The sequence below is a fragment of the Triturus cristatus genome, chromosome 4_2 (genome assembly GCF_964204655.1).
Source record: "Triturus cristatus chromosome 4_2, aTriCri1.1, whole genome shotgun sequence".
NCBI classification, from domain to species: domain Eukaryota; kingdom Metazoa; phylum Chordata; class Amphibia; order Caudata; family Salamandridae; genus Triturus; species Triturus cristatus.
The window spans coordinates 708329978-708350862 of NC_140586.1; the positions used below are offsets into that span (position 1 = coordinate 708329978).

The following is a 20885-nucleotide window of genomic DNA, read 5'->3' on the forward strand; positions in this document are numbered from 1 at the left end:
ATGTTATACACTTATGTGAATGGTGGTTGTCAATTATTTTTTCCCTCGCAGGTATTGATTTAGAGAGCCCGGCTGTAAGAAATGAGAGCGATCACCAGCGCATGACATTTGAAGGAAGGGATCATTAAGCGTGGGGCCACCCTACAGTGTAGTGATCAAATCTGGCAGTAGAAGCCAAATTAATATAAAAGGAGTAGTGTTGCAGCAATGTGGATGGCTCCATGAGCGATGCACATTGCATGCAAGGTTATGTGTCTTAGCACAGGCAGTCAATGTGAAGGTTGGACAGTTGGCAATATGTGAGCCTGGATATCTAGATCGAGTCATTTGGCTGTTGAATTTTGTATTCGCTGTATACTTCAAAGCATGTATAGAGTGACTCCGATGTATAGACCATTGGCATATTAAAGATGGGAAAGCACAAAGGAGATGATGGCGCCTGCTCTTTCAGGGAAACTTACTAGGTAAAGGAATATTTTATGCTGGGATCTCCCAATCTTCAATCACAAATAAATCCATGGTGTGGAAGGTTCCTTCAGTAACTTTATTTACTAGTGTTTCATAGAAGATATTAGAATCTTTAATCTTCACCATATTCATTACCAGTGTTGAGGGATTTGGTGGTGGACCTAGTTCATGTGACCAGATGATGAAGGAATGAGAGTTTGTCCGTTTTCCATAGGATCGTATTTGTTGTCGCGGTATTTAGCTTGCAAAATTAATTAGCATGGAGTAGGCACATTCATTGAGATTGGCGGATGGTAAATCAATCGAGATTGGATGGATTTTCAGTGGTTAAAATTATTTGCATATTTATAGGAGTTGAGGTTTGAGGATAAGATGTGGTCAGGTTGAAGGGTGAAGCACACATTCAATAGGGGAGGAGTAATCATGGATCCCTAATGGATGCCTGTTGTAGAGGGGAATGGTGCCAAGAAGGGATTAAGCGATATTATCAAAGCTCTATTAGTCAGCATGGAAGCAATACAATAAGTGCTCCTAGATCTGTCAAGTCTCTGTAAGAATTTAGGGTGATAAACAGTATGAAAAGGTGAGGAGAGGTCTAGTAGCAGTATGGTTTAGTAGCACTGCGGCTTGGTAGACCTGAAAATAAAATGTACTTTCCTTCAACAAATGCCAAAATTTGCCTGCAGATGGTGCTTTCTCCGAGTTTGCTTAAGTATTGACCATTAAATAGTGTCTGACAGAAACATCAATTTGGTTGTGGTCTTATTTTATGGATCTGATATAAGAGGTATTTATAGTAGCTCTGGATAGAAAGGGGGTTGGTTGCGCCTTGAAGAAGGATATTTTTGAATATATGCATTATGCTTCGGTCTGTTGGTGATCTTGTTGATGTGTAGACGGACGAGCTGGTGGCTACATATGCTATTCAACAAAGGGTGTTTAAAGGTGTAAGATTCTGGCATCAGTGGACGATTTGAGCTGAAAACCTCTTCAATGTTGTGAGGAGCAAACCATGTATTAAAGAACTGGGGAAGCACTCAGTACCAAGTGCCCACCATTTGTAGGGAATGATTATAGTGATCTCCTGACCGCAGCTAAATTTTCCTTAACACCTAGTGGTGAATTACTGCAGATCAGACACCATGGCAGACTTTACAGTTAGAACTGGACACAGTGGAGCCCAAAATAATTCCTAGCAAGAGGACCAGAAAGTATTTGACATTATTGAGGGTTGCATCAATAGATATAATGTGAAAATGTATTAGGGAGGAAATTCTTGAATGATAGTCCTGAAGAAGATGGTTGTTATAAGGCGTTTCCATCCAATGCATCAATGGAATTTGAAAGTACGATCTACATGCTAGATAATTAATTCATGGATACCCAATGACAAAAAAAAAACTAGAGGTGTATTTACTAAAAGGCCTAATTGTCATATTTTAGAGTATCTCCCTTTTGTTATGTATATGTATTGTTGATGTACATGCACTTTTATGTATGTTATTTTAAATGTTTTTTTATAGGATAGTATTAAAGACATATTTTTCTAACTTTCTGTAGTTTTTGGTTGTGTTGCATCTTGTAACAGTGGTGAAAAGTATAGATTGAGGAGTGATTGCTTGACAGTAACATTTGTGTGGGGTGTTTTTAGGTTTTTCGGCTTGATGTGGTACAGGACTCCTTAGGGTTGATGAGCTATTCACCAATTAGAGGGTTAAAGCAGGGTAACATTTGTCATTGTCTTGGTTGAGATATCAAAAAAAAGGAGGGCGATTAGGCCAGTTTATTCTCTTTGTATCAATTATATTTTCAAATCTTTGGGTTTTGAGATAAAGTCTTTTAACAGAATACCTAGTTTTATTTATATTATTTTCTATTTGGTAATGTGTAAGTTACATGGCTACCCAAATAGGGTTCTTCATTGCTAGAGGAAGATACATGCCCTCAACAGCCAAGGCTGTTCTTCTCATAGAGTTACTTTAAAGGCAGCACATTCTGGGTTTAGGAATTCAGTAAATATCTTCTGAAATGTGTTGGGAGTAATATTGCCTTTTTGTATTTTTGACAGTCACTGCTTAAATTCTGCAATGATACTGAAGTTACAATTTGTCTTGTTAGTTGTACATTTCGTCTACTCTCTTTCCAGAACTACTACATGCCCGCAGTGGTACTATAAGCACTGTGGTTGGGAGTTGAGAGCGGCAGTTCCAAAGATTGGGGAACATTGCCCTGTACTATTGCAATATCATTTTGTATTACAGTAAATTCACCAAGTGTTTATAAGCGCAAACCACTTGGGTACGACACCAATGTAGCATAAATACATTTGGTATTCTTTATTTTATTTGCAGCCTTTTACTAATATTAGTTCATCCTACTCCTGTTCACAATATGGAGCCCCTTACTATGGAGGTGTTAGTTGCTATGTATTGTACCACCACCACCTCATCTATGAGGCAGTAGCATACCCACCGCTGCAAAGATTCTTCAATCAGGCATGTGGAATAAATACGCATAAAGCAAGCACTATTCCTCTCATATCACTATAAACACTGGGACGCACAACAGCAGCGTCAAATTTGCTGGAACATGATCAGGCATGCATCAGGACCTCCTGCACCACACCATAAGTCATACTGCAACCATATTTCTATCCGAAACATACCTATATTAACAGTTTGAGTGCTACAATGTGCCACCCTGGTTGCAGTTGTGCTCTACATAAAGTCTACATAATATGACAACACCAAATCCAAATGACTGCAATTTCAGACAGTTCACAATAAAAAAAGGACTGTTGCATGAAGACGTACAGCGAGCTACCAAAATATACTTAAATCCGACACAGGCATTCTATTGTCACTATAAAGGGTACATGCTTCAGTTCTCAGGGCTCCTGAGAGTTTCTGTTTTAGGTTCGAGTTGTTCATCCATTCTGGGGTTTTAGGTCTTGCCTACACAGCATATGCACTTTGCTGCCAGACCTACTGTTTAGAAGTCAGTGGGTTTACAACCCAACCACATCATACCAGTAGTTGTTTTCATCATCACTCATTTGCAATCATTTGATTGCTTAGCTCCCATAGGCTTCCCTTCCTTTCTTGAATTTGCTCCTCCTTGAAGCCTGGACCAAGTAAATGTTCATCCACATCTTTGCTCTCTCGTCTTTTTGCAATGCACTATTTTTTTTTTAACTTTATAAGCATTTCAGTATTATTCCTGGACCTACAATGTGACTTACAACTTTTGAAGTTTGGCATACAGCTTTTTTTTCCTTCTTCACTCTACCTGCCATCTCAATTGACACTTTAGTTACTTACACCCACAACTGTACTACTCTACATCACTCCCACTCTACACCACTCTCAACACAACTCTACTCTCGGTTATTCCTCTCTCTACTCTATACCAATCGAATCTACGCCAATCCACACAATGCCACACCACTGTACTCTAACCACTCTATTCCAACCACTCTATGTCACTCTGCTCTATCCCGCTCCACACGCTCCAGTCTCTGCCACTCACCACTTTAAGGTACGCCACAGGTCTCTACACTACTCTATTGTAATTGTATTTATATAGCGCTTACTACCCCTGACGAGGCGTCAAATCGCTTTTTTTGCGAGTAGCACACTACTCCGGAACCCACAAAGGATTAGTGTAGAATTAGTATAGTGAAATAAGAGAGTAATTTGAGTGGTGGATAGGTTATTCAGTTATTTCGAGTCAGAAAGCTAGAAGAGGGAAAAAGGTTTGCATTTATATAGCGCTGGTTACCCCTGATGGGGTGTTGAAGCACTTTTAGTAGGAGGAGGCTACTCCACTCTCCTCTACACCACACCATTAACGTTTAGGCCTGCTCAACAACTGCTGTACAACATGTCTAAAGACATCTGCAAAGTCGATTTCTCTCACATAGGAGAGACCTATTGGCTTTGCCAATGCTTGTTACTTTGTGTTTCAGGGTAGTCCTATAGAAACTACAACAAAAATCAAGAACATAAGTCCCAGAATTCAAAGAAAGAAAAATCTAACCAGGACACGCTACTGACACATGGATCTGGAAAACGTGAGCGTTTTTTTTTTTTTAAATCTTTGTTAATTATGAGCGTGCGCGCCCTTTCGCAGCTTGATAACGCTGACACTGCTAATGTTCACAACATTGAGAGCCGTCAAAGACAATAAATACCAACATAAAAAGGAAAAGGACAACAACTTTACACTTTGCAGTAGACCTTTCTCTAAGTCACGACCTCTAAACTTAAAATAGATGCACGCGCGAACCCAGTATCATTGAAATGTACATACTTTATACCGATTTGAGAACTTCACCTTTTTAAAGACCTAGGCGAAAAACATCAGCACATTCTAAAGGTTTCTACGGGGCCAACTAACTTAACAAGTCACTATAGGTCTTGTAGAACACTGTTGTAAACTACGATTTCAGCAACATAAACTCAGTTCCACCAACCTGTGCAGTGAAAGCGCGTTCTGTACAAAAGTGGCGTGGGAGTCTTTTCTCTATGACACTCACTTTGGAAACAAACAGCTACCCAGGTGCATGTCCTGAAACACTAGACCAATCACTGTGAGGTATGGCAGCGGCCATCTTGGAATGTTAATAAATTCTATTGATAATAAGCTTAAATGGTTTACATTCTCTTTGTATTTTCATCAAATTTATGTTTTCCAGTAAATTGTCATAATTTAACACTTTTTATAATGTGAGGTGTAGGCTTACAGTTTCCCTTATTTGCCAATGAGTTTAATAATGATTCAATACCGCTTGCTTTTCAACACTAAATATTGTATTCTGTCGTTATTCCGATCTCACAAGTGATTTGTCAGTTGCAGCGTTTCGTAAGGTTTCACCCCCACCCCTCACAGTAGGTTATAAATAAAAGGCGAGCTCTTTGCGCACGTCTGTACTGCAACCGTGAGCTCAACATCCCAGCTTAACGAGATGATACATTTTTATTCCAAAATGGCCGTCGAGTTTACCCACTTTGATGCAGACTGTTGCGGTTTTAGCGCTGCGCAACGAGACTTCTCGGTTGCCTGGTGACTAGGGGACTCTCCTTCCGATGGCCCGGTAGTCTCTGCAAGTGTTCAGCCTTCTGTGGATCTCTTTTTGTTGGTGTCCTAAACACGCATGAATTTTTACCTTTGACAGCCGAATCAGACATGAGCAAAGTTGATGATTTCTGTCTGGCTTCCAATGGAGGGAAGGTTGTTCTAGCCACGTCCAGCGACGAGAAACACCCTCCCGAGCACATCATTGATGGGTAAGAGCCGCATCTTTCCTATACCTCTAAATTCTTCTACTTTATGGGTGTTCAGAGCGTGCGCCCTGAGCCTGCAGCCATGCGAGTATTTTGAACGTTAAAATAGTTTAAACGTTGCAAAATGGGCAGAAGTTAGGCGCACTCTATGCATTTTGCGACTTTCTGTTTGAATTATTCCCAAACACTCATGCGGCAAAAGGAAGGTGACAGTCGTTTAAGTAGTAAATTAACTTTACTAGATGGAACAAGCATTGGCAATCAGTGGCCGAAGTGGGCCGGTTCGACAGGGCACGGCGTGCCCCTACTTCTTTAATTGTAAGAATTCCGTTCCCCTACTTTTTTATTCTGAAAATGCGTCCCAGGACGTAAGAATTCGCCACCGCCCATAAATAAAAACTCTGCATTCCTGGCGTTCGTGACGGCGGGACGGCAGAGAAGTAACAGGACTGTCTTTTCCTTCTGGCCCAGAGAAGAAAAAGACAGTGTCCACTTCTGCTGCCCCCCACTCTTTCCTTCTTCCCTCTCTTTCTGTCTAGCAGTTCTTCTCTTTCTGAAAACCGTGACTTTAAGACGGGGTTCTCACTCTCTTTCCTCTCCTTTCTTTTATTTGCTCGCCTGTGAAATGGAAACAAAAAAGAAAAACACTTTTTCTGGAAATGTCGTATTTTTCCGACATTTTAATTCCAAAGTGCAGCATCAGGAATAAAAGGTTACACATATGAAAAATAACTAAATAAAGTAAGATAGAGCGGGAGCAAACTGTCCAGATTGATTTTATTCACACCCAAACACATTAGCACCACTTTTACAGAGTTTGCCAGTGAAGCGCTATTTTTGTTTTCTTGTCTTTGTTTTCCCTGGGCTTGCAACTAATGCACCAATCCTGGAGGTACAACAATGTATGGATTGGAAAACAAAATGTGTACTGCGGCTCTGTGTCCAGGGACGTGGGGGCATATTAGCAAGGATGGCGTTAAAAATTATCGCCGGTTTAGGGGCAGAAAACTGCCGCTAAAGCGGCGATAATGGGCTTGATAATATGCCCTTGTGAATTCCCATAAAAGCCCATGTTCTGGTGTGAACATGGGCTTTTATGGGAATTCTCCAGGGCTTATTATCAAGCCCATTATCGACGCTTTAGCGGCAGTTTTCTGCCGCTAAACCGGCGATAATTTTAACGCCTTTTTAACGCCGTCCTTGATAATATGCCCGTGGTCTTTTTACCATACTGCTTACGTTTTGTAAGGATATAAGCAATGGACATTGAAATGGGTCCATTCAGGGCCCTGTAGTCATGTCCTTAACTTTTCAGGCAAAAGCACACACTGATTTCTGAATAGTGAGTGTAAAAGTGTTAAGGTAACCATGTTGTTCCTGCTTACATTTCACATGGTTTGCTAAATTTTGCATTCCCTATGAGTGTCTGCTTTTTCCATGATGTTGTTACTTTTTTTTGGAGGCTGCATATTGCTCTTGTCTAGTACGTAATTTAAATTGAGCCGCATCCAGGTGTTTATAGCTGGCAACAATTGGGTTGTAGTGCCAGACAGTGTGAGGTTTCCTTAGTGGGGGAGAGGATGTGGCACTTTGGCCAGAGCTGCTGAATTTGGAACTGGGGAACCAGGTTCAACCTTAATAACCAGTCCACCAGACCACCCTCCTGACAGAGCACAATCCCATGCTAGACCTTAGAAGGCTTCGCAAGACCTTAGAAGCCCTGGTGTCTTAGCACCAGCAGGTGGACCCTAGCATGACAAGTGTAGGTTAACCTTCAAGGCTTGTCCACCACAATCCATACTGATGTTCACCTCCAGTCTTGCGGGCAGGCCTATGCAGCAGCACACTCTAGAGCAACAGTGACTCAGTCACTGAGGTCACAGGACCCTTGAGAAGGGCCAGCTCTAGGGTGGTGCAACTGGTGTGACCCCACATGATGCTGACTTTGGGTGAAGGCATTATGTTTGCTAGTATATTATGGTTTTTAAAGCACTTGCTGCCTCCAGCAACAATAAAAATGTCATGATGACTGGTGAGTAATGTTCTTCCTAGAATTTTGTTTAGTGGAAGTTTTGACTCATGGAAAGGTAGCTCAGAGGGTTAATGTGCCTGCTGCAAAGAACATGTACCATGCAGATCACAAAGTGCACATAATGTAAATTGGTCAGTGGGCTACTGCTTTTGTCAGAGAGATCCTTTTGTTGCTTGCAGTTTATACGTTAAAATCCTAACATAGAACAGTGAGCTATTAACTGTCCGCTAAGAGCTGCATACAAACTGCAAGGTATAAATTAGAGCGTTATGTTTTTTCCCCCAGTCTTTCATTATCCTAATGTTGCAAAAAGTGTTCTTTTGGACAGAAATAAATTCTGATTATTAAAGAACCCCCCCCCCCTTCCCCAACCATGGTATTACGTTTTAAATTCTGAGTTTGTGTTTCTCCAGACCAATCACCATTAAACTATACGGCCTACTAGTATGGTTGTCATGTGACTCCTACACCTTGTAGTCCTTAGAATTATGTAACATTTTCTATACAGTGATTTGCACACATATTGATTGTCTCTGTGTAATGTGTGTGATGCAAAGTGCTCTGACACCCTACAATGGTATGAGTGGTGCTGTAAATCAAATTAAATGCATCTGAGAGAGAATGTGGTTATGGAGACTTGAGGGACACTGTTGTAGTGAGGGAATCCATGGCAGAGGTGGTCATTGGGGGGCACTAACGAACATTAATGCACAGGGCACCACCAGTGCTAAGGCCGGACCTGCCCCCGAGGCCAGTCTGCCTCACCCAAAGGTACCTCCATTGGCCTTGTTTCAGCAGTAGTAGCTGCAACTCACTAGGGATTGGCAATGCAGGATTTGCACGCACACCAAACTAAGTTTGCAAACTTCACAGTCTCTCTGCTTTATTCACAAGCACTTTTAACATGTGCTGCCTGCTGTGGGGCCACTGGAATCAATTGTGCAGCAAAGGAGGACAAAATGATGCTGCAGTGTTGACTAAATTATGTATTTAAAAAAAGGCTGGAGCGTAATGCAGTATATTTTATTATTTTGACATTTGTACACATGCTAACAGTCCCTGGAAAGATTTTGCCTTATTTGTACCAGTGTAACATACACATGCAGCAGTGAGAAAGGTGATCAGTCAACCTTTGCAAGGTGCCCTCCACTTCGCGGCAACACAAGTTAATTGTTTTTAATTGGCTTTTGATACGTTTGAGCTACAAACAGTTATTAGTTTAAATGGTCAGATCATGCAGCAGAACTTGCATTATGAGAAAAATATGGCAGAGCTATAATTATATAGAGAACATTTGCAAACTAGGATATTTTGCCATTCATGTTTGAACTGCTGTTGTGGAAAAAGGGAGAAGTGCAGAAGGCAGAAACTCCATGGCTCGAAGACAAATGGCTTGTGCTTCCACATGTTACCTTATTTGGGACATTCGGCGATTAGAAGCATATTCCATTTTTTAAATGTATTTTAATGTCAATAACTCACTATAACCTTAAATAATCGTGTATCCATTGGTTGATTTAACTGGGCAGTGAAATGCCAAACAAATACTACAAATTGGGATGTTTGCGCATTCTGGCCACACCTCTGCCTTGGTCCAGTGATCCATTCTTGGGTTTTTCCCGTCCTCTGATTCTCCGCCCACAGTTCCCCCCTACTTTTTTCCCCCCACTTCGACCACTGTTTGCAATGCAATAGGTCTCGCAGTTACGCGAGTTTCAGCTATTGGTATTGTACATAACAATGCCTTTTATTTGTGATTTTAAAATAAAAGGTATTATTATTTGCAATGTCAATAGCTCAAACTCGCGTAAATGCGAGACCTATTGCATTGCAAATGATTGTCTTTGGGGGAGTTCCTTCCCCAGCCCAATTGTCAGTATTCTAGCTTAATCAACAGCAAGTTGGGTTTTTCGTGGGGAGGGACAGTGGCTCTGTGGAATTACCTCTCTAAAGAGGCGTGTCAAATCTGTAGTCAGCGGTCTCATTTGCTCACCCCAGAATAAAAAATTAGCTAGCATTTGCGCCAAGAATTTTCTTTTCTATTAAGAACACGGAGGCGAAGATTATGCTTACTCTTTCATTTACTGCAAAACAACAGCAGCCAATAAGATCCATTATAACAATATAACACAACATTCCCAGAATGCTTAGTGTGAAAAGAAACAGTAACCATAGAGACTAGCTCTATAAAACAGTCCTCAAACCGGAACACCTCCTCTTTCTTTGCCCAACGAGCAGAGTCCAAGCCTTCCAGGCAGACCCGTATCTCTTTCTGGTTGAAGGGGCCCAAGCTTGTTGAATAAAACTGGAAGCTTGCTCTGAAATTCCTGGCAACGACCACTGTTGCCGGAAAGCCTCCTGGCCATCAGGGTTAGCTGACCCACCAGAACTAGCGGGTGGAGCTCTCCCTGAGGGTCCTGGAGGATCCGAGGGAAGCAGGGGAGGCGAAGCGGGCAATCGCATGCCATTTCCAGGAGAACTTGGAACCACGGCTGCGATTTTCAAATCGGAGTAATCAGCACAATCTCCGCTTCTTGCCGAGAAACCTGATTCGCCACCCTGGGTATCAGAACAAATGGGGGAAATGCGTAATTCAAGACTCAGGGACCAATCCTGAGTGAATGCATCTGTTGCCCTCGCTAAGGGGTCCGGCCTCCAGCTGAAGAACGCCTCCAACTGAAAATTCAGTCTGGAGGCAAAAAGATCTGTGTGGAATGGACCCCACAGAGATTGGATCTGGTGAAACAGGGGTGGATGAAGCTTCCAATTGCTGTAATCCTTCAAATGGCGTGAATGTCAATCTGCCACCGCATTGTCTCGCCCCGGAAGGTACTCCGCAATCACCGATATCTGATGCGCTAGGCAATAATGCCAAAAGTCTTTGGCGATCTCCGCCAACATCGGGGATCTGGTACCCCCCACTTTGTTGATATAGCGTACAGCTGATATGTTGTCCATTCGCAACAGAATACAACACGAAACCTTCCTGGGGCAGAGAGTGCGAATCGCAAATGAGCCCGCCAGGAGCTCGAGACAATTGATATGAAGTTCCAACTCCTGGAGAGTCCACCTGCCCCCCGTAGTCACCTCTCCGCAGCGGGCTCCCCAGTCCGACCTGCTGGCATCCGACTCGATGATCAACTCGGGGTGAGATCCGAAGATCGCCCGACCGTTCCATGCATCCAAATGGGTCAACCACCATTGAATTTCCACTCTGGCTTACTTCGTGAGCGGGACTAGGTCTGAATAAGAGAGACCCTTCTGGAGGGGTCTGATTTTCAAACGCTGTAGGGCTCGATAGTAATAATCCACATTTTATAATAATCCACATTTGTAAAGCACAAACAATCACCCGTAAGGGTCTCTAGGCGCTGGGGGCCGTCGGGAAGATTAAGCAAGCTATTGCCCAGAGTCACATGGTGCTGGGCTAATCTGCCGCTGGAGCCAGGGATTGAACCATGATCCCCAGATTCCGGAGTCAGTCATCCTGGCCGCGGCGCCACACCTCTTCCGATGGTGTAAAGGACCCGGGAATATCGCTTGTATGGACGAGGCCAGTAGGCCCACCAGACGAGCAATCTCCCTCAGTGACGTCACTTACATGTCCAGAGTCTTTCTCAGTTCCTTCTTCAGGTCCCTGAGTTTCTGCTTGGGCAGAAGCAACTGTGCTGACTGCGTATTGATCACAAACCCCAAGAACTCCAGGGATTGCGTCGGAGTGAGTACCGATTTCTCCCCGTTCACTACAAAGCCTAGATTCTCTAGTAGCGACATCGTTGCCTGAAGATGAAGGGATGCGCAGAGGGAGCCATAATCAGGATATCGTCGAGATAGATTATGAGACGTATACCCTGCTCCCGGAGATGCGCTACCACCGGCTTCAGGAGTTTGGTGAAGCACCACGGAACCGAGGAAAGACCAAAAGGTAGGACCAAATATTCCAGGCACCAGCCGCGCCACAGAAATTGTAGAAATCTGCGATGGTGAGGAAAAATGGGCACTGTAAGGTATGCATCCTTGAGGTCGAGGCGGACTAGCCAGTCCGCCTGCCTCAAGAGATGCGCTAGAAGATGGATACCCTCCATCTTGAAGTGACGGTAAAGAACAAAGCAACTGAACCCCTTCAGGTTGAGAACCAGCCGAAAACCTCCACCCCTCGTCTGCACGAGGAAGACAGTGCTGCAGAAGCCCACCGGACCGTCGTCCTCGCAATACGCCACCGTGTGCTTCCGCAGTAACTCGTCTAATTTATTTATTTTTTTAAAACATTTTTATTGGCATTTTTGGTTTTCTTCTGGACACAAAATAAAACAACCCAACAAACAGGTCAGCACCGGTCAACACACCCACCTTGCCCGCCCGCCACCCCCCCCTCTCTCTCATTACACAAGGAGTCTGTTCCATAAGTATTCTGCGGTTGGCACCATCGTCGTCATTATACACCACCGCCCGTGCCCCTGGGCTGTACACACCTTCCGCGAGCCGTGCTGGTCCCCTCCACTCAGCCACCCCTCTAGAGACCCCCATCCAGGCCATGATATTTTCGCCACCGGGACCACACCCTGCGAAATTTTTTGGGGCAGCCCCGTGCCTTGTTCGTAACCCTTTCGGCCGCCATGTATAAGTCAAGACCCCTCCTCCATTCCTCCAGTCGGGGTGGCGAGGGCGCTCCCCAGTATTTAGCCACATCCCTCTTTGCCACCACCAGGGCCAGCACCAGGAAAGTCAGCAGCGGGCGGGTGAGGTCCACATCATGTGTCATGCCCAGTAACACTAACTTGGGGTCCTCCTGCAGTGGCACCTCTAGCACCTTACTCAGTTCCCCTAGGATCCCCCGCCAATACCCCTGAATCTGCGGGCACAACCAAAGTATGTGATAGAAGTTCCCTCCTTCCCTTCGGCATCGTAGACATGACGTGTCCCCTATCCTTCCCATTTTGTACAGTCTGAGTCTGTCAAAGTATATCCTATGCAGAATATTGAATTGGATCAGCCGCAGCCTGGACTTAATCGCCACCTCTCGCGGATGCATGAGAACTGTATCCCAATCCACCTCGTCCATCTCACCCACGTCTGCCTCCCATGTTGCCCTAAGCGCCCCCATAGTATCGGACATATTGTTCATGAGGGTCCGATATGTGAGGGACACCGCCCTCTCCACCATGTGTTCCTGCAGCAGCCTCCCCTCCAGTGGTGCGTATTCGGGGAGAGAGGCAGTCTGTAACCCCTCTGCCTGCCAGGCATGCTTCAGCTGCGCGTATTTGTAGTACTGCGTGGGGAGCAGTCCAAATTCCGTGCGGAGCATCGAAAAGGACTTCAGTTCCCCCCTCACTAGCACGTCTCCCAGTGTCGACACCCCGATGGTATCCCAGTGTGTGAACCCTCTCAACTTGTTCAATTCTGGTAGCCATGTGCAGTGCCATAGGGGTGTCTGTCTACTTAGTTTCCTGTCCCATCCAATCTCCCGGGTCGCCCTTTTCCAGATCGCCAAGGTGATTTTAGTGGCCGTCAGTAACTGTCCCGTACCCTTGCCACCATATAAGTAGTAATTATACGAGTGGGCGCTCATGACATACCTCTCCAGAGCATACGTTGGGTGCATTGCTGGGGCATGGAGCCAGTCATTGATGGACACCAGGTGTTCCGCCCAGTAGTAGGCCTCAATGTTGAGAAGCGAGATCCCCCCGCTATATTGGTGCCGCTGCAGGGTCTTTAGCGCCACCCTGGGTTGTTTGCCTAACCAGAGGAAGCTACGTACTTCCGAGTCAATCTCTCGAAAAACCCGCCTAAGAACTGGATAGTATTCATTCTGGAACGCGTACAGGAACCTGGGCAGCATTATCATTTTAAACATGGCTGCACGCCCCAGCATTGTAAGCGGCAGCCGACGCCATCTGTGTGCGTCCTTCACAAAGTTGTTCAGAACCCTCCCAACATTCTTGCCATAGGAGACAGTCCTGTCCAGTGTTATAAACACTCCAAGATATTGAAACCCATCCTTCGTTGTCTGGAGCCTGTCCGGGAGACACGGCCAGTTCTCCTGCCCCTCCGGGTCGTATAACACCGACTTATGCCAGTTAACCCTATATCCCGAGTGGGCACCATACCGTCCAGCTCTGAAAAAATTATCGGGATCGTCGTGTCGGGGTGGGTAACATAAAGAAGGACATCATCCGCATAGAGGGATATTTTTCCTCCATTTCATCTAGCGGACCCTTCCGAAAACCCCTAATCCCCGGATGTTGTCGGATCCGCGCCGCCAGTACCTCTATCGTCGACGTGAAGAGCAGGGGGGACGGCGGGCATCCCTGCCGCGTACCCCTACAGATAGGGAATTCCCCCGACGTGACCCCATTTACTCTCACCCGTGCCCTCGGGTCTGTATACAGTAAACGCACCCACTGGCGGAAGACAGGTCCGAAGCCCATGCGCCCCAGAACTCCCTCCATGAAGGGCCAATGCACCGCATCGAACGCCTTCTCCGCGTCTAGGGAGAGAAACCAGTGGGGATCCCGTCGGCCACCCACCGCCTGCAGCCAGTTGTGCGATCTCCGCAGATTCAGTCTCGTCGCCCTGCTGGGGAGGAAGCCCGTCTGATCCAGATGAACCAAATCTGGGAGCACCCTCCGCAGCCTGAGGGCCAGCACCGTCGCCAGTAATTTCACCTCGGTGTTAAGCAGTGAGATTGGGCGATATGAGGTGCACTCCAACTCGTCTAATTCTTGATCTATAAAATGCATGTCTTGTTGGGAAAAATACAGAGGAGGGGGAGGAGACCCTTGAAAAGGAGTTTGATAAAAGTCTATGTGAAAGCCCTGAAGTGTTTGAAGAACCCAAGCGTCCTGAGCAATGGCCTGCCAATTGTGAAGGAAATGGCGAATCCAACCCCCCCCCAGAGGGTAAACAGACAAAGGCATTGGGCTTACCTGACGTAATTTGAGGACGGGAGCTTCCTCTCTGGCCACCTCGGTGGAAACCATGACGGTTGGAGCGTCTCGTTGGATAGAAGATTCCGCCTCTGGTGAAGTCCTGAAAGTCTCCTCGGCCGTAGCCACCTCTCGCGGGACCCTGGTGGTACTGGCGGCCTGGCGAGCAGCCCCTGCCTCGCCCAGCCCTTCCAAAAAGGCCAGTAGTGAATACTCTTTTGCTATTCGATTGGGCCATGTCTAAACTAGTGAAAGTCCCTACGTATTTGGAGACGCCTTTCACAAAACGGTCCCCGAACAGCAAGCCGTCTGCCAGGGGACCCGGTTCAGCCCCAGCCAACTCTGTCAGGTTAGTGTCCATGCGCATTAGGAGAGATTTCCTGTGTTCGGCTGAAATGGCGCAATTTGCATTTCCTAAAAAACAGCGCGTTGGGTCCAACCTGCGAGGATGTCTGGGTCAATCAATGCTCCAGACTCTTTGGCCACCAGAGCCATCTCCAAGATCTTAGACAACGGGCCGATGGTGTCTAGTAACTTATCTTGGCACCCGCGCCAAGCGCGATCGATGCTTTTCTTAGGATCCTTCTGGAACTTTTTCAAGAAAGCCAACATATTAGGGTCGATATCCGGGGTTTCTGCGACTTTGTCCGGAACATCCGGACGGGGTCATTCAGATCTTAGGCGGTTTCTGACATCTCTGTCGAAACTACGACACAAGTTTTGATGGATGTAGTCCGCCACCTCTGGAGGAGGGGCCCAATCAGAAGACCTGGGGTGTACTATATCTTGTAGATTGAAGTCAAAGGGGGTAGAAGGCTGATAGACTGGGGGAGATTGAGGGCGTGCCACCGACTTCTTGGCTTTTTTCTTTTTGGGGGACATAGTGTGACTGGTGGAGTTCGTGTCGGTATCTGTATCCGTGACCACCTTGGGCACAGCGGGTAGAGGGTTAGGAGACCCCGAATATGGGTGAACTCTGGCCGACGGGGGGGGGAGGGGGTAAATGTGGTGATAGTTTGGGCATGCGGCCAATTGGAAGCTTTGGAAGACTCAGATTTACCCACTGAGGAAGTAGAAGCATGCGCGGTATCGTGCTGCAATAAGCCATGGCGCTTCGCAAAAGTTTCTAGCTGCGCTGTAATAGGCTTCAGTGCCGCAGCCAAGGCCTCATTTACGGTCTTAGGGACCGCCACTTCCACCGCCTTAGTGGCGGAATCCTGGACAGATGCATCTAAAGCCTGCACAAGGTTGTCTTCGAGGAGTGGGGCATGCTCCTCCTCATAGTACCCATATTCATCCTCCTCAAAGTAGGCCTAGTCTTCCATGTCCACCGAGGAGAAGGTTGCAAAGTCAAGACCAAAAGATAAGAATCCCAAGGGAATTAGTCAAGGGGGAGCAACCCTGGTGCAAACTTACTTTCAAAGCATGAAAAAACTGTGCTTCTCAGCAAAGCTGTAATCCAGAAAGCCCTAGGGCATCAAGAACCTCAAATCAGTCTACCAGCCTGCACACAGCTGGGCGGCCTGCCACTTTCTACAGCCTGGGCAAGGCGTCTGTTGAAGGGTACCTCTGAAGAAACAACCTGTAGCTCCGACGTGCGATTGGTATAAGCGCGCGGAGCGAGGAGGAAACGAATTAGGCGTCACATAGCCCAAAAGGAACCCAATTGGGCTATGCGAGGCTCAATTTTATGCGGGCTTGAATGAGGGAAAGCACCGCCCGCCGCCGGTAATGCGGCGAAACTGACCGGGAAGAGGGGAGATGGCGATCGGAAGGTGAGGAGCGTATTAAAAACCGATCGGCCGCATAGGCGTGCGGCAGCGTAGCGCACTGCGAAGTAAATAAACGAGCGCGCCGGGTGACCTGACAAATGCAAATAAAGCAAATACCAAGGCTGCAATGAATAATGGCAAGAAAAGACACATAAACAAGAGACAAGGCAAGAAACAAAAGTCGAGCACTTATCTCTGTGACGAGCAGCAAAGAAAGAGGAGGTGTTCCGGTTTGAGGACTGTTTTATAGTGCTAGTCTCTATGGTTACTGTTTCTTTTCACACTAAGCATTCTGGGAATGTTGTGTTATATTGTTATAATGGATCTTATTGGCTGCTGTTGTTTTGCAGTAAATGAAAGAGTAAGCATAATCTGAAGCCTCCGGTCCTGTAAAAGAATTCGTTGCAAAGCAACAGGTTGAGCTTTAGTAGGGGCGTGGCTCTCTGGGAGAATGGCGCATTGGAGTTTTCCTCTGGAAGACTCCACTGGGGGCTGCCAAATCTGACCTCACTCCGGCATTGTAAAGTTTGGTGGCTTAGTTGAGGCTGCAAGAAAGATTTATAAGCGATGGATTCCTTAATTGAATAATTATTGGGGTAAGCTCTGAATAATTATTGGGGTAAGCTCTGGTAGGGCTGCCCCTTGATGCCAGAAGTCTGCCCTGTTTGCTGAGTGCCACGCTACATCGCAGGAGTATTGGCACTTGAGTATAGGGTTTTTGGTGTGGGCTACAAAGGAGTTCCTGGAATACCACAAATGGCTTTTCTTTAGGTCCCCTCAGGTAAGTTTGCCTCCCTGTGATCAGCGAGCTCACTTTCACTCCTGCCGCGTCACTGCACCACAACAGCCTAAGAGGAGACTGTTCTGAGAGGGTTCGAGAGCTTTTTCTGTGAATTGCTGGGACCATGGTCTAAATATGCAATTCCCCTGTACCGGGGTAAGGGGTCTCAAACTACAGCTGGCTGGGTTTTCTCTGGTCACATTGAGCGAGGACTCGCGAAGGCTGTCTCACATTATGGGTGGTACTCGCCTATTAACGCTGTCCAAGGTCTCATTTGCTACAACCTCTTCCACCACCCTCGCTCCGCCCCCGCACGTTGGGTCTGGTGGGGGTGTGGCTGTAAGAAGCTCCCGTTGCTTACTGGGACTACCCGTTGGATGTATTCTACTGGGGGTGTTCTTACAAAGGGTCACTGGGTCTGGAATCTCACCTGCTCTCCCGCCGCTCCCAGCGACTCTCTCCAACGTTGCAGGTTTGCCCGAATGGCCGCCGACACCTGCAAGGGCGCGTCCTAGCCGGGCGCTGCTCCAGGGGCCTACAGCAAAGCCACCACCAGGGTCCGAGGCCCCAGCAGTCGCCGCCCCGTGGCAGAAACCGCCACAGAGAGCGGTGCGCCATCTGCGGCCGCTTCCGAGGGACTGAGAACACACAACAGGCCGGGAAGGCGCGCCCCGGTACGTGCATGAGTAAATCTCGCACAGGCTAGCCAAAGGACAGGACTTCAGAATACAGGTTGCAGGGTCGTAGAGAGAGAGCAGCCACAAAACCAGTATAACACAACACTACCTGCTGTAGCCAATGAGCAATATTTGAGAATGCAGAGTGCAGGGCGAGGACAAGACTACCCCAGAACTTGCATACAAAAACAAGGTATAATCGAACAAGACTGAAGAATTATAAAATGCAGAGTGCGAGGCTAGGGCAGACCTAGCCTCGGAACTTGCGTGCCTAAATACAGAACAGGCTAGCCAATGTATTCGATTATATTATACAGGTAAGGGGCCGAGACTGATGTCGCTCCGCCACTAGCATGGAACAAGAAAAAAGTGCTTAGCGGCTAATTAAAAGACACCGTGTCACGCCGCAAGTAAAAGATCTAGTCCGGGTGGACGGCGCCAAAAAGACAGGGAGGCAACAAGGAGGGACTAAAAAGCCTTACTGACAATGGAAAGCCAAGGTTTAGCATGCTTGATGACGAAAGCCAATGGGAAAAGGGGCGGGCCTAGACTCCACTTCTGAAATTGTCTTGATTACAAGAGGCCTCGCAGAGCAAACAGTGCATGTGCACTGCTACGCTAGGCAAGACCTAAAAATGAAGCAAATGAGTTGTGCGCAATTGTTTTATTTCATGGATTCTCGGGGATGGAGCAAACGCAGGTACTAAATACTGTAGCACAAGGGCAACAACATAACCAGTTGTTTTGCTCCGCTTTACATAATAATTCGAGGAGTGCATTTTGTTTGTAATGCACATTATAGTTTTCGTAAAATTATTTGTATGCCACGAACTACATTTCTCAGCATCTCAAGTAACTTTTGTTTGTAAGGATGTACCACGCCCAAAAAAGTCACAGGTGAGACTGTAAGGAGACCAATTCAAGGAGAAAATGTCTCCTAGCGAGGTATTCTACTAAAACCTTCTACTGGCAAAAATCAAGTGAAATTTAAAGTCCTGTGTAATAGTATCATATGTGTCCCCTTTTCCTATGTCTGAGCTGGTGTCTGGAATGCTAAGAGAGTGATGTAATACAATGTTTATGTTCGGTCAGGTGTGGGAGCTATTAGAAGTACAGTTGATGGCAGGATGGCCCGGTATATGCTGTCCACTAATTAAAGTGGGCACCGTGCACCAGTCCAGACAACCCTTATGATGATTCAGAGGTCTCAAGGACAACCTTTAGAAAGCTATCCAAGTGGTAGCTGTGGAGAGCAGCCTTCAGGTTTAGTCTTGATGGAGTGTTAAGCAGCTTGTGTAGGAAGGTGGATATCTGACTATGGTTACCCCCAACTTTTTGCCTAGTGTCTAGCTGGTTTTTCGACTTAGTTGGCCTGAGATCCTGCCATTCAGGGTCTCAGGCTGTCTGCCCTCTCTTTAAAATGGACTCCATGTACCCTAGGTACATACCCTATTGGTAAGGATCACCTTATTGGACCCTGTACAGTGTACCCTAGGTACCCAGGGCATAGGTGTACCCTAGGCCTCCCAGGGGCTGCAGCATGTATTATGCCACCCCTGGTCTGGCCTTCCAATCAGACACAACTGGCTGATCACTCAGCTGGGGCAAGGTTGTGTAATCACCCCTTGCTTAGATATAGTATACCTATATCTACCCTTAAAATAGACACGTGTACCTATCAGCCACTCCTATGGCAGGCCTTAACAATCCTGGAGGCAGAGTGCTTGGTAACATGTGAGATGGTGCTCTAGCATGAGCTGAGCCTGTCTGCAGCTTTCGGAACCATGTCCTTATAGCTGTTATATGGTATAGCCTACCATATACTCTTAAAGTACCTTATAATCTTAAACGGTTATGATAACTATGGTTTGGCTTTATCAAAACATGTAGTGTAAGGTGTCTAACACTTTGGAATAATACCCCCATACCATTTCTGGTGATAAGGATATTATTCCCCCCTTCTAGAGGGAGAGACATGTTAAAATCCTACTTTGCTGTTTAACTCTGACCAAAGCCTCAGCATCGCAAAATGGATGCTGCTGCCACAGACACGAGTCTGACCTCCTGCAGCTGGAAGCCCTCCCAGCCAGGGAGGCCTGGACAATAGGTTTCCTGCTTGGGGAGGTGCTAGCACCTCCACCAGACAGACTTTAGTGTATTGGGGCAGGGAGGGCTGAAAGGAATGAGACATGCCTGGGGCACACAAGGTGCTCCATGCATAGTCCAGTTCAAACCGGCGCTAGGGCACTCCAGCCCCAGCTCTGGCGCGAAACTGGACAAAGGAAAGGGGGTGTAACCACTCCCCTTCCTGGTGCCACCCATAGGAGGGACCTTGCAGGTAGCCCAGCCCACTAGCCCAGTATATCAGTAGCTAGCTGAGCCCTGCTAAATTAGATTAACCTGAATCTGCAACTTGTACAGAAACTCTGGACCTTCGACATTCGACCTCAGGAAGAAGACTGAAGAAATCTCCCTTGTGGCCAAGGAGTGACCACCCTGGGCAACCAGGCACCATCCAGCGACCGCTGCTTGCTTTGCGACTGATCCTACGAGGGACGACTGCCGAGACTGACCAGCGTTGAGACTTCCAGGCACCTATGACCCAGATCCACATCTACAGCGAAGCTGAGACCCGTGGAGGCGACGAGGGACGTGGGACCGGCGACTTGGGAAAAGTGGCTAGTACCTGACTAGCGCGACTTCCGAGGCTCCCTCGAGGCTGTGCTTGGGGAATTGAGAAGCCCCCATCCCGAGCACCATCTGCAAAGAAGACCAGCTCCCCACACTTCACGTGTTCTGCGTGGGTCCCTTCTGCACCTGAGTTGCTCGACGTGTTGTCCGGTTGCTGGCCCGTTGGCTAGTGACCTCTGCGACGACGAACCTTTGTTTACATCTTGCTGGTCCGGCTCCTCCAGACTGGCACCCGCTCCTCTGTGAAAGAGAA

At 46.8% G+C, this 20885-nt stretch overlaps 2 protein-coding genes across 3 annotated transcripts in view; one reads left to right on the forward strand and one right to left on the reverse strand.

The window, feature by feature from the left end:
• Positions 1–5046, reverse strand: part of LRRC42 (leucine rich repeat containing 42) — a 103793-nt gene extending 98747 nt beyond the window's left edge. Inside the window, exon 1 of the mRNA XM_085602580.1 lies at positions 4943–5046. The gene's annotated coding sequence lies outside the window, so the exon portion shown is untranslated. The remainder of the gene's footprint in view (positions 1–4942) is intronic.
• A 335-nt stretch (positions 5047–5381) lies between these two features.
• Positions 5382–20885, forward strand: part of IFT25 (intraflagellar transport 25) — a 202232-nt gene continuing 186728 nt past the window's right edge. Inside the window, exon 1 of one of the 2 annotated variants that reach the window (XM_085602581.1) lies at positions 5382–5756. In XM_085602581.1, the coding sequence (XP_085458707.1) occupies positions 5656–5756 (101 nt within the window). In that variant the 5' untranslated portion in view covers positions 5382–5655. The remainder of the gene's footprint in view (positions 5757–20885) is intronic. The other variant, XM_085602582.1, reaches the window with a different exon arrangement.